Source organism: Varanus komodoensis, unplaced genomic scaffold (genome assembly GCF_004798865.1).
Source record: "Varanus komodoensis strain SLA01 unplaced genomic scaffold, ASM479886v1 scaffold41, whole genome shotgun sequence".
Classification (NCBI taxonomy): domain Eukaryota; kingdom Metazoa; phylum Chordata; class Lepidosauria; order Squamata; family Varanidae; genus Varanus; species Varanus komodoensis.
Window position 1 is genome coordinate 613,697 of NW_025335954.1, and position 11,966 is coordinate 625,662.

At 46.9% G+C, this 11,966-nt stretch overlaps 1 protein-coding gene across 1 annotated transcript; it reads left to right on the forward strand.

Moving 5' to 3' along the window:
- The first annotated feature begins 2,610 nt into the window (after nt 1-2,610).
- Nucleotides 2,611-7,569, forward strand: LOC123029788 (keratin, type II cytoskeletal cochleal-like). Its single transcript, XM_044443108.1, has 5 exons — nt 2,611-2,635; nt 4,151-4,248; nt 5,181-5,345; nt 6,729-6,854; nt 7,306-7,569. The coding sequence occupies exons 2-5, from the start codon at nt 4,171-4,173 to the stop codon at nt 7,567-7,569; spliced, it is 633 nt and encodes a 210-aa protein (XP_044299043.1). The 5' UTR covers nt 2,611-2,635; nt 4,151-4,170.
- Nucleotides 7,570-11,966: the final 4,397 nt, after the last annotated feature.

Here is an 11,966-nt window from a genome sequence, read left to right on the forward strand (position 1 = left end):
AGTTAAAACACTTTAAAATTATAAAACATTTAAAATTGGCCGTTCAACAGAAGGGACCGCCACAACAAAAGAGCAAGTCCCCTGGCCGGCCCAGCCCCCCCCGAACGCCCCCCCCAAACGGCGGCGACCGCCCTTTGGCTGACGCCCTTCAGCCGCCGGCCCCGGCCGCTGCCGGCGCTTTGTAGCCGCCGGCCGCCCGACGCCCCACCCCGTCCGGGCACGCCTGCCACGCGTGCAGGGGCGTGGCAGGGCAGTCAGGTAGCGGCGGAGTCGGCGGCGCGGCGCGGTCTTTGCGCGGTCTTCGGGCGCGTGCGCGGCGCGGTCAAGGGAAGGAGGCTGGCCATCTGCCCCTTTGCTATTTTTGGAGCTCACTTTTCATTGTTGCATACCACTTACGTCATCAGGAGACCCTAAGCCTTTTGAAGTGGTCATTGTGTTCCCTAGGGAATGCTTGAGAGGAAGAAGTAGTCATAGAAGGACATCCATGAGCAAGAAGAGCAAGAATGAGGATGAGCAGAGTAATACTTGAGTTGCAGACTGTGGGCACCATTGGTGCATCAGCCATGGGGGAACTGGTTGCACAGTCATTCCTTCCCTGAAGGGAAGCGCAGGAATTGTAGTTCTGCGCTAACGGACCAGAGACCTGGAACATCTCCCTGCCCACAGACATACCCCCATTTCCTGCCTCCACACAGGAAGGAAAATAGCTATTATTTGGGGGCAGGGGTTGTAGAAATAAGGTGTGTCCTAGGCTGCAGTGTGCATGTACAGGAGTTAGTCTGTTCACCTTGATCGTAACATGTTTTGGTATGGGGCTCTAGGTTCGGTTCTTGGAACAACAGAATAAGGTGCTAGAGACAAAATGGAGCTTACTGCAAGAGCAGAAACAAGTTAAGAACAACACAGAGCCCATATTTGATGCCTTCATTAATAACATGAGACGGCAGCTGGAAATGCTTGGATATGACCGAAGTAAACTGGAGTCACAACTGACCAACTCAAGGGAGGTGCTCGAAGATTACAGGAGGAAGTAAGTGAAGGTCTATATTTATCTAAGACATAAGATGCATCTAAGAGAAAATTAAAGAAGCCTCAGCCTTGTTTGAAGACGATGAATAACTATATGTGTCACAGTGCTGGCTCCAGGTTGTTGAGGGCCTTTGGTCAAGATGCCCACACCAGACCCTTCCACATGGAGTCCATCTTGTCACCACGCTTGCTGCTGCTGCTGCTGCTGTTCCTCTTTCCTCGCTTGCTTGCTTGATCAGCAGAGAGCTGGCGAGCCAATAGGCTGGGGCGACTGCCCCTCCACCACCATTTTCTGGGCCAGAGTAAGAAGCAAGGGGGCAAGAAGGCTGCTGTGGTAAAGAGGAGGAACAACTCCACAGTGCTCTTGTTCATGAGATGTGGGCCTTCAGCCATGCCCACTCCCAGCACCTTGCTACCTGCATATCCAAGTACCAAAAGCCATATATTGTTGTAAGCCGCCCTGAGGCTTCGGCGAATGGGGCGGCATAAAAATGTTTTAATAAATAAATAAATAAATAAAATAAACATACAAGTCAACCCTGGAATGATGCACTGCTACAAAAGATGGGTGGCATATATTGCCGATGATGATGACAATGATAATTTTCTTAGCACAGCATCTACTTAGATTTTGTTTATATAAGTACAAGAAGACAGGGTGGATTTGATCTACATCAAATTGATTCAAATCACAGTCAGTAAGACTAGATTTATGTCATGGTTTTTAAAACATAATTTGCATGCCTGCCTGCCTTGTAGGTACCTCTACCAAAACATTCCCAAACTGGGTCTCTTTTACAGCCTGCTGCCAGTATGCCAGTATAGGTTTTCTTCTTCAGGGAAAGAATAATATGATAAGTCTCAGCTGTACAATAGATCCAAAGACTTGGGAAGTATTCTGCTCAAAATTTTCACTTTCATTTTTACTGCTTGCCCCTCCCTCCTCACTCTTAGCATCACTCCCATTAATTCAGTGAATTTTTTTAATCTTATCACTTGGTAAGTGGTTGATTCTGTGTGCATAGATTTGCAAAGGAACAATGGAATTAAGGTTTTTTTTCTCAACTCTGAATGTGTTTTTTGCTGTGAAGAAGAGGCATGTAATCTCCGCAGACGCACATTCACAGTTTTGAGAACTGTAAAACCAGGTATCTGTGATAAGATATTCTAGAAAGAAAAATTGCCCACTAATCTTCCCGAAACCTGTGGAAAAGTATTACATTGTGAATGGATTAATGGAATTCACTTACCAGAAAATTTAAATATTGCATGAATATACAGCCTCATGCTACATAATTAAAAATGAATCCTTATTTCCTGATGAATAACCTTTGGTCTATAATGTATCTTAAATAGAAAACTATCTTTAGATAGATTTTTCCCTCAAAAAGGATTTTATTTAAAAAATTGAATTTGAAAAATCCAGTGTTTGATTTTTAAAAATCATTTATTTTTATCCACCCTGCAGGAAGATTAAATTCTCTGTGGAATATCTATGCAGCCCCACTCACTTGCCAGTGTTTCAGCTTAACTGACTGAGGCTAAATGTATCAAGCTGTCCCGCAACCTTTTGCTCTTGCCTCAAGGCCCTCACTGGGACATGATCTGTGATATTCTGCCCTCAGTGTACACGAAAGGGGCTGTTATGTAGCATGGTATATATTTCTGTTAAATGCAAATCTAGAGATCTCCTCCAGCAAGCTCCTCAGTGCTGGCTGCTCCTTCTGGCTGCCCACTGCCTGAGCTGGGTCCTTTTACCTCCCGGTCTCTATTGCAGCCTGGTACAGCAGGGGCCGAGGGAACCAGATTCTCACACCAGGTTCAAGAATTTGGCCTCTAGGCAAAGCCACACTTCCAGTTGGTGCACGCAGAACATCACACCTGTGCTAATTGTGCCATGAAAATCAGCATTCTTTGAGCTGCTGACTGTGGTGACGTTCCAGATTTATGACCTTCGTAAAGCATTGTCTCAAACAAATTCACTTTCTCAACAGATATGAGGAAGAGTCCAATCAGCGGACATCTGCCGAGAATGAATTTGTAACACTGAAAAAGGTATTGATGTATAGTTCGGTAGAAATAAGCAAGATACCTTATTTTTGGACTTGATATGCCAACAGCAGTTCACATTTTGGCAATGATAATACTGGAGCTGGAATCTCTCCCTGCCTCCATTCCCCCCCACCCCCAACACCCACTTTTATTTCTTTATCAGATTTCTATCCCACTTTTGTTTAAGAAATCAGACTATGATGAAACTTCTAATTAAGACTGGGATGCAAGCTTTCGTTAAGACCTAACCATCCCAGTATGGAAAGCCTACTGCTTGTTCCAGACAGTCATCTGGGAAGAACTGGAAAGCAGGCAGACAGGTCAAGAGAAACTGGGAAACTTGGAAAGTACCTCAATACCCATACAAGCAAGAATCTGCAACCCAGGCCAGACTGGAGGAAACCAGTGGAAGCAGGTGGAGTGTGTGGAGCTAGCTGGAACCTCATAGCCTAAGACCCAACAAACCCCCCTCAGAGAATACATCAAATGCAGTAGGCTGGAGCAGTGGAATTGCAGGGGCCGGCAGAGGCGCTGTTAGGGGAGCACATCAGGGCAGAAGTCCCAAGCACCATTCAGCAGATCACAACTGTGCACAGGTCGTCACTTCCCATCCTCACCTGAACATTCCCGCTCCCTTCTTGCCCTTGAATTCCAAAAACATGTGAAAAGGGCTTATTTTCTGACTTCCTTCCACATTTTTGAGTAGCTTATCATAAGGGGAAGCTACCATAAATCTGAAGGCTTTGACCTGGTGCCAGGTTAGAGAAGGGTTGGTTGAGTTTTTGTGCTCTACCTTTCACCGTGTTTTGTTTTGCAGCATAATATTGGCTGCGCTAAGGTCACCCCTGGTTACTTTTAAGTGTTCTGCACTCTTTTCCCAAAGAAAGGCTGTTTCCTTCCCTGCAAAGATTCCCCTGCCCCCTTTTGATTGCCTTGCCGTGCACGACGCACAAGCATTGGGGCTCCTGAGCTCTGAAATTGCTGCTTCTGCTACTAAAAGGCCACTGTTGTTTCTATAGTTCTGTAATCTAATAGTGTCTCCATCTTACTATATTTTTAACAAATCCTTAGGATGTCGATAATGTATACATGACCAAGGCCGGCCTGGAAAGCAATGTAAAAAGCTTGAATGAGGAGATCAACTTACTGAGAAGCTTGTACAAGGCGGTAATGAAATTTCCTTTTCTACAGTACACCATGCAGTGCATAGACATATATACTCTATGTATACATGCTTCTCAATAAAAAATAGAATGCCAAAGAGAAAGAAGGAGCACATAAACTGACGCATTGGAAAGGTATTTTGAGAAATAAAGTGTCCTGAAATGCCAAGTCTGCTTTCTTCTTCGGGAGGGCATTCAAAGTCCAAATATGTGAAATCAAAGAGGAGAATTTGACTCCCCATTAACCTCTTTCTGCACACTCTGTCCTTCAGATGTGTTGGAGGACAACTTGTGGTATTCCCCCAGGCTAGCTGGGGGATGCTGGGAGTTGTAGTCTAACACATCTGGAGAGCACCAGGTAGAGAAGGTTGTGCAATGCTATTTGTGCCAATAGAGCTGAATTGTTATGTTCCCATCAGCGCCCCACAGGGCAGCTGCAGCCCCCTGAGGACTCGTGGGGTAGCATGGCCCGAGGCATGGGAGCCCTTCTCTGATAGTGCAGGGCTTTGAGTCTGGGGCTATCATGACATGGGCCCTGGAACAAATTTCCCAGGCCCCTGCTGCCCCCCCCCCAAAAAAAACACTTTTAAGAATAAAAGTCATTGAATTTTAGTTGTCAGGGAAAGAAAACCCTAATCATCCTGTAAATTCCATGTCAGTTTCATGGGATGGCTCTTCGTTCAAGAAAGACAAAGGACCTTTCTCTGTCTGCCTTTGGAGGTATCTTCAAGAATTTCCCCAGCGGCAGATGGATGGAGACATTGCATCCTTCACCCTTCCCAGTTGTTGGTCTTAGACATCCAAGCACAGGGGCCTTTTGATTTAAACCGCTCACTGCTTGCTCATGTCCATGTGCCACCAGAAAGGAATTGTCACTGTTCTGGCCTAGTCACAAATAAGTACAAATAAGCACAATACTATGCTTGTTCCATACAGGATATTGAGCAACTCCAGTCCTCCATCTCAGATACTTCCGTGATCGTGCAGATGGATAACAGGCGAGACCTGGATCTGGATGACATCATTGCTGAGGTCAGAACCCAGTATGAAGACATTGCAAACAGGAGCCGCTTTGAAGCAGAGTCATGGTACCAAAGCAAGGTAAGAGTCTCATTTCTTTGTAAGAAAGGGATTGGTGATCCTGGTACACTGGGAATATTGTGGGAATATTGGCAATCTTCTCCTGGAAGCAAAGGAGGCAACAGTGGCACCTCACCTGCAAATGGACCCATTTGCTGGTGGGCAATCTTAGCCTTCTTGTTAGTGATTTCTATATTTTGCATTTTATAAAATTATGGAAACTGGTGGTACATTAATTCTACAATAAGGAGGAAGAAGTAGTAGAACTCCTATTATTCCAATTGTGTTTAGGTGAGCTGGAAACATGCCCTCTTCGAGGGAGACAGGTGGCACTGTGGTCCAGGGCACTCCTTATCCATCTTCTCTTTAATTTTGAGCTTCATAGGAACTACCCACAGTGTCGAAATAAGTTGACCACCATGAATGGATAGGTCCTTCAAAGCTCAGAAGAGATGCTTCAGGAAAAGCCCCACTGACCTACGCATCCCTGCCTACAATTTAGATAGGTTTATTCTTTGTTGCTTTTGTTTGGAGGGAAAAAACACTGCCAAGTTGGCCCAGATTCCTCACCAACAATGATCAAATTTTGTAACTTGTTCGAAGTCAGCCATTGCATACCAGTCAACCCCAGTTCCCTGGGGGAGTGCCTGTGGGATGATGGGGTTTTAGGAGATTCCTTCTCTTGCTGTGGAGAAGGAAAGCTTCTCCCACCACTGCAGTGTGGGAAAGCGCTGCCATTAGCACCAGCAATGCTCCAGAGGCATGTTGGGGACAAGGGTGTTGAGAAAGGCCAGACATCCACAGGATCCTAACCCCGCTGCTTCCCTTGACATGACCCTGCAACGGGCCTGGAGCTGGTGCAGTTGTTCCCTCCCACTGGAGTCAATGAAAGGAGTTGGTTAACCAAAAACACGGATAAGCCTCCCTCAAAAGTCCACAGGGCCTTGGATGGGAGTAGAAATGTTGCGGGTTCTCCTGAGATTGCTTTCCCAATTAGAAAACTGTGCTGTGCCACATGGGTGTTGCTGATGCTGCATCACACTGCTGCTAACCCCCCACCCCCTCCACACACACCCATTCGCACCATCTCTTGTTTCAGTAACTTCTGTTTGGTGGCCAGACTTTCACTGCACATTTTGGACAAGTGGGTGAATGGAGGGAAGAATTAAGAGACAGGAGGCTGAGTGAGGGAGAGGAAAGAAACATGCATCAAGAATGGTACCACTGTATAATCGCATCATCCCCGGACCCAACAACTGCAACTTTAATAAATTTCAAGTAAAATTGACAGCATCTGGGCTGGAAGGAAGGAAAGAAGGAGAGAAGGAAGGGTGATAGCTTGGATAATTTCTATTCCTGACTGAATGACTGGGTGGCTTTCACACTGAATCTTTTCTTTTCAAGTATGAAGAGATGAGGGCAACAGCTGGCAAGCACTCAGACAACCTACGGGACACAAAGAACGATATCATGGAGCTGAACCGTGTGATTCAAAGACTGAAGGCTGAAATTGATAGTGCCAAAGGTCAGGTAAGCATTGGCAGCTTTGTGTTTGGGAGTCTGTCACAAGTATAATATTATAGCCAGCAAAAGAAGGGGAGGGGGGAAGCTGAACTGATGTTCACAGACAGCCGCATGGATGTGGGTCCAGGAGTGGCAGAAAGAGGAGCACCCAAGAAAAGTCAGTCACAGACCATCCTAATGAATGCTTTGTGAATGTTGAGTCAATCCAAAGCTGTAAAATAGGATACTAGGAGTTATAAAAAATTTTAGTTAATAGGCAGTCTGGCGGGGTGGCTTGGTCCCACATAACCTATTTGATATACTGCTGCAGCTAAAAGAAAGCACGTAGCCTGCTCTTATGATCTAATCCCAGCTTTCAGACTGAAACCAACAGGTTAAATATAACTATGTTAGTTAGATTTATGGGCCTGGTAGAGGAGGACGGGTCAGAAAAGGCCTCTGGGTTTCGTCTCTGCAGCGTAGCAAACTGGAAGCAGCCGTCACAGAAGCTGAGGAGCATGGAGAGATGGCCATCAAAGATGCAAAGTGCAAGCTGACAGAGCTGGAAGAGGCCCTGATGAAGGCCAAAGGAGACATGGCCCGGCAGCTGCGGGAGTACCAGGACCTGATGAACGTCAAACTGGCCCTGGATATTGAGATTGCCACCTACAGGAAGCTGCTGGAAGGCGAAGAGAGCAGGTGGGCTGTGCTGGACAGCTCGATGGCTTGGTGCATGGGTTAAGGGCAGCGGAGCACATGAAAAATGCTTTGTGTTGCAATATGCTGCAGTTTTGCCCACCCGGGGAACCCCACGGATAGGGGACATGACCTCCATATAAAATGGAACAGGCACATGGCTAGGGGTAGGAGAGAATTCTTTCCATCCATATTTTAATACACACACACTCCCTTTCACCCTTTTGCTCCATTATGTGAGTATTCACTTTTCTCCAAACATGCAGTGGAGTCCTCCAAGCAAACAGTGTTACAAAAATGCATGGATTGGGGAAAGAATGTGAAAAATGTATCATGTGAGGGTAATATATGCATAGTAATATACAAAAATAGGTGTTAGGGGAAATGTGCACAAAAATGCTCTTGAATTTTCCAAATTTGCAAAGTTTGGAGTGATCCGAATTTAAGACTAGCAAAATGAGAAATGGAGAGAAACCAATGCAGACAGATTCATCCATCTAGGCCCATGCTATCATGGACATCTGAAACATTTCCCGTTTCTTTCAACAGGCTGTGTGGTGACGCCTGTCCTGTGAATATAGGTAAGTGGTACCGACGTGGAGTTTGCACCTTTGCTATGAATTGCCTACGGGCTCTTCTGCTTTAGAAAGGACATTCACCAGTCTGTGCTGTTCCCTCCTTGCTGCAGCAGTATGTCGGACCCAAGGTGGAGTCATGTGCGATCCAGAACCTTGCACTGGAGGGGGATACACTTCCAGCAGTAGGACCACCATCAGAGGCGGAGGGGTGGTGAACAGCGGTGGCGGACCATGTGGCACCAGCATGGGAAGAAGTATTGTGGCTGGCGGTGGGGAGGTGGGCCTGCCGCTCAGAGGGTACAGCACTGGAAGTGCGAGAAGCTCTAATGTCAAGTTCGTGTCCACTTCCACTTCTTTTAGAACCAAATATTAAAAAAGAGAGCAAGATGGAGAGGAGCATTCTGAAAGGGGGACTCTTGCTTCTGCGGGGACAGCCACTGCCTTCTAGAAGGGACTTTAGGGCCACTTTGCATGCATTTTCTGTAGCCAGGTTTGCCACCCTGGCTACCAAACACAGGTGGATTGTGTCCAGATATGAGTGGTGCAGGTGTATATCATGCTCCACTTTTCCCTTCCAACTGCTTACAAGCAAGAATTGAAAACTTTCCCTGCTGCCGTTCCAATTGCCACTGAAAATGTGACCCAGAGCATCTCCAAAATTCCCTTGCAGAGGAAAACACAGTAGTGGCAGGTATATGATCTTTCAAGAAAACTTGCCTGCTGAAAAATTTGCTAGGAAGTTTCCCTGAGATCATAGTCTGAAAATCACTGCATTTGCAATTAACAAGAGGCCTGATGGGATGTGGATGGCTTGAAAGGTGACTCTTACATAGGAGGTAAGAACAGCTCTGAGGCTGGACCAGCCCAAGTCCATCTAATGCAGCATGCTGCTCACACCCCCAAGCAGGACACAAACACAACAGCACCCTCTGACTCATGTTCCCCAGCAGCAGGCATACATAGAGCAACTGTTCTGATGCTGGAGGTTGCATAGAGCCCTGAGGACTAGTAGCCATTATAACCTTCTCCTCCCAGAATTTGTCCTTTTCCCATTTAAGGCCGTCCTAAGGAGGGTAACATCTTCAGTTCATTCTGTGCACACCCATGTGGCAAATACAAGAGTGAAACTCTGTCTTTTCCCAACTAATTCATCACACTGCCAGCTAGCTGCACTGATTTGCAATTGGACTAATTCTTCATGATCTCACTGAGGTTTCTGGCTGCTGTCCTTGTTATTTGCCCTTTTTCCTTGGTTAAATTCTGTATTTTCAAATAAACCTATATGGCACATAGCTCCAGTATGGTGAAATTTCAGCTTTATGAAAATATGTAAGGTTTATCATCATCATCATCATCATCATCATCATCAGTATCTAATGTTATTAGTGTTCTTCCTGGGCCTTAGTATGAGATTTCTTTTCACATGACATTTATTGTGACTCATGACTGATGGTCATTTTTGGGCCCCTTGAAAGACATTTTGCTCCTCCAGTCTTGATTTGCTTCCCTCCTTGCTTGTTTTGAACAGGGAAGGAGGAATATTATTTCTGAAAGTATTTTTTCCATTTGTGGAATTACACTATTCTGCTAGGCCATAGCACCACCTAGAGATTATGTTGCAACAAAACTGCAAGTGTGTACAGCCATATGTTGTTAGGCTACCTCACCTAGCAACAAAACTGCAAGTGTGTACAGCAGATTAACATCCTTGTGTTGAGAAGCTCTTTGAGTCCCATTCAGGTCCTCTGTGCTCAGAGTAAACTCATCACCTGGGTATGAAGCCTTAGATAGCCAAAGCAGCACTCAAAGGACAGGCATCAGCCCGGTGGGTATGAAATACTAGGGTGGGATTGAAATGGAGCATCCTAGAAAAGGCTTGGCTGGCTGGGATCCCAAACAGAAGCATTCTGTACTCCAAAAACATGTTCCTATTTCCAGTGCCCAGAATCTCTTCCAGCCAATGCATGTGTGAACTGCTGTCAGCCATAAAAGTGCCTGATCGGAGGAATGCCCTCCCCTCAACTTTCAGTAAGCTCGCCCGGTCTATTTCCATCTAGGGCCAGTCAGGGGCATAGCTTCTAGGTAAGTGTGGGGGGGGGGGCACCTTTCTTTAACCACAGGTTGTTCTCTTCCAAGGGCTGAGCAATACTTAAAGCAGGACAACCACCCCTACTGCCTCCAGGAAAAAAATGCATTCATCACAGCCATGACACACCAAAGGGGTTGAGTGTAGCCTGTTTACCAGTTGCATTTGACCCCTTTTACTCACCATAGCTGCTACAGAGAGCTTTGAAAAAGGTGCTGCCTTGACCCATTTCTAATTCCACAAGCCCATAAGCACACAAGAGGGATGGGGGGGGGCAGGGGATGGCCGCTCACCTTTGCCTTACAAGACTCCCAACAACCCATTCTGCTTTTAGCTCCAGTAATACGAAGAAAAACTTCCAAAGCACTTTGAAGTGGTGTCTGAGCTCCATAGCACATGTGCCACATCATGTCCACAAGGTGTGGCAATATTTTCCAGTGCACTGTATTGTAGGTGTGCGGCCTCTCCCACCCCACCTCACTCTTTGTTGAGCTGGTGTGTGGGGAGGCGCGAGGGAAGTGGGGAAGGTGAGCCTAAATCCACACCAGCACCAGGCCCAAAAGGCCACATGCCCAAATACACCCGCCCCACCACATTCACACACACAGACACACACGCACACTCCTGTGCCGCCATTACCACTTGCGGCACCCGTGCTGTGGCTGGCCCCATTGCTCACTTGCAAAGGCACAGGCCAGGCCTGTAAAAGGCACCGGCTGCTCTCCCAGCTTCCCCTTGTCCTCCAGTGCTGGAAGGTAAAGGCCTGCAGAGGGAGCAAGGAGGGGATGGCACACTGGAGCTGAGAGAAGCCGTCTCCAGGAGAGAGTAACTCACTCCTCCTCAAGGACTGCTGTCCCGACCCATTTCCAGCCCCCAGAAGCCACCATTGGCACCATGAGGCCCACTTCCCCATTGCTTTACCACCTGTGGGGCTGGGAGATAGCTGACTGGCTGATACCTGACCCTTTGAGCTGGATGGGGGCAGGTGAGTGGCCTTACGTGACTGGGCCCTTTCACACATCACACCCACCACCCCAGCTTCCCGGTTCTACTCTGTTCCAGACAAATCACAGCCGTCTTCTTCACCTGGCAAAATCAGAAGCTCCAGATGGTCCATGCTGCACCTCCTTGGTCCCCCTCATTAGAGTAACTAGATCCTCCCCAGGTTTGATACCACAAATTCAGCCACAGCCTGGCCACACTTGCAGTCACTTAGCCTGAGAAAGTGTGAAAAGCATAAGGGCCACAGACTGACAGGGACGCGACTTTTGAAGCAATTGCTTTATTGGCAAAGAAAGAAAGAAAGAAAGAAAGAAAGAAAGAAAGAAAGAAAGAAAGAATCGCTCCCCAATGCACAGCAAAAAAGCAAGCAGAAAGAATGGGTATACTTTAATCAGAAAGAAAGCAATAATCCACAGTGAAACAGTATCTTTATTAGGGGCATCCAAAATATCACAAAACAGAATGCAAGCTTTCAAGTTCTCCAGAATGAGGGTCAGTGCAAGACATTGTGCCATTTGAGGCAGGTGAAGCCTCCTCTGCCCGCCCCCATCCACCACCTCAGCTTGCCTTTTAAAATGTTTGCAGCAGCACATGGGTGGCAGTGAGGGTGATGTCCAGCCTTCTGATGCCATCTTGCTCCTCTCTGTCACCCTTCCAGGCCAGGACAGTCTTCAAACACTGGCATGGTGGCCAAGGTGCACCCAGAGTGTCCCTGACCCTACTGTAGGGCTGCCATGGTGGCAAATGCAGTTGACAGCAGGTGCCTTTCGGGTATTG

Coding starts and splice junctions, on each gene's coding strand:
- LOC123029788 (XM_044443108.1), top strand. CDS start 4,171: ATGACCAAGGCCGGCCTGGAAAGCAATGTAAAAAGCTTGAATGAGGAG. Junction 5,346..6,728: donor AGTCATGGTACCAAAGCAAG/GTAAGAGTCTCA, acceptor TTTCTTTTCAAG/TATGAAGAGATGAGGGCAAC. Junction 6,855..7,305: donor TTGATAGTGCCAAAGGTCAG/GTAAGCATTGGC, acceptor TCGTCTCTGCAG/CGTAGCAAACTGGAAGCAGC.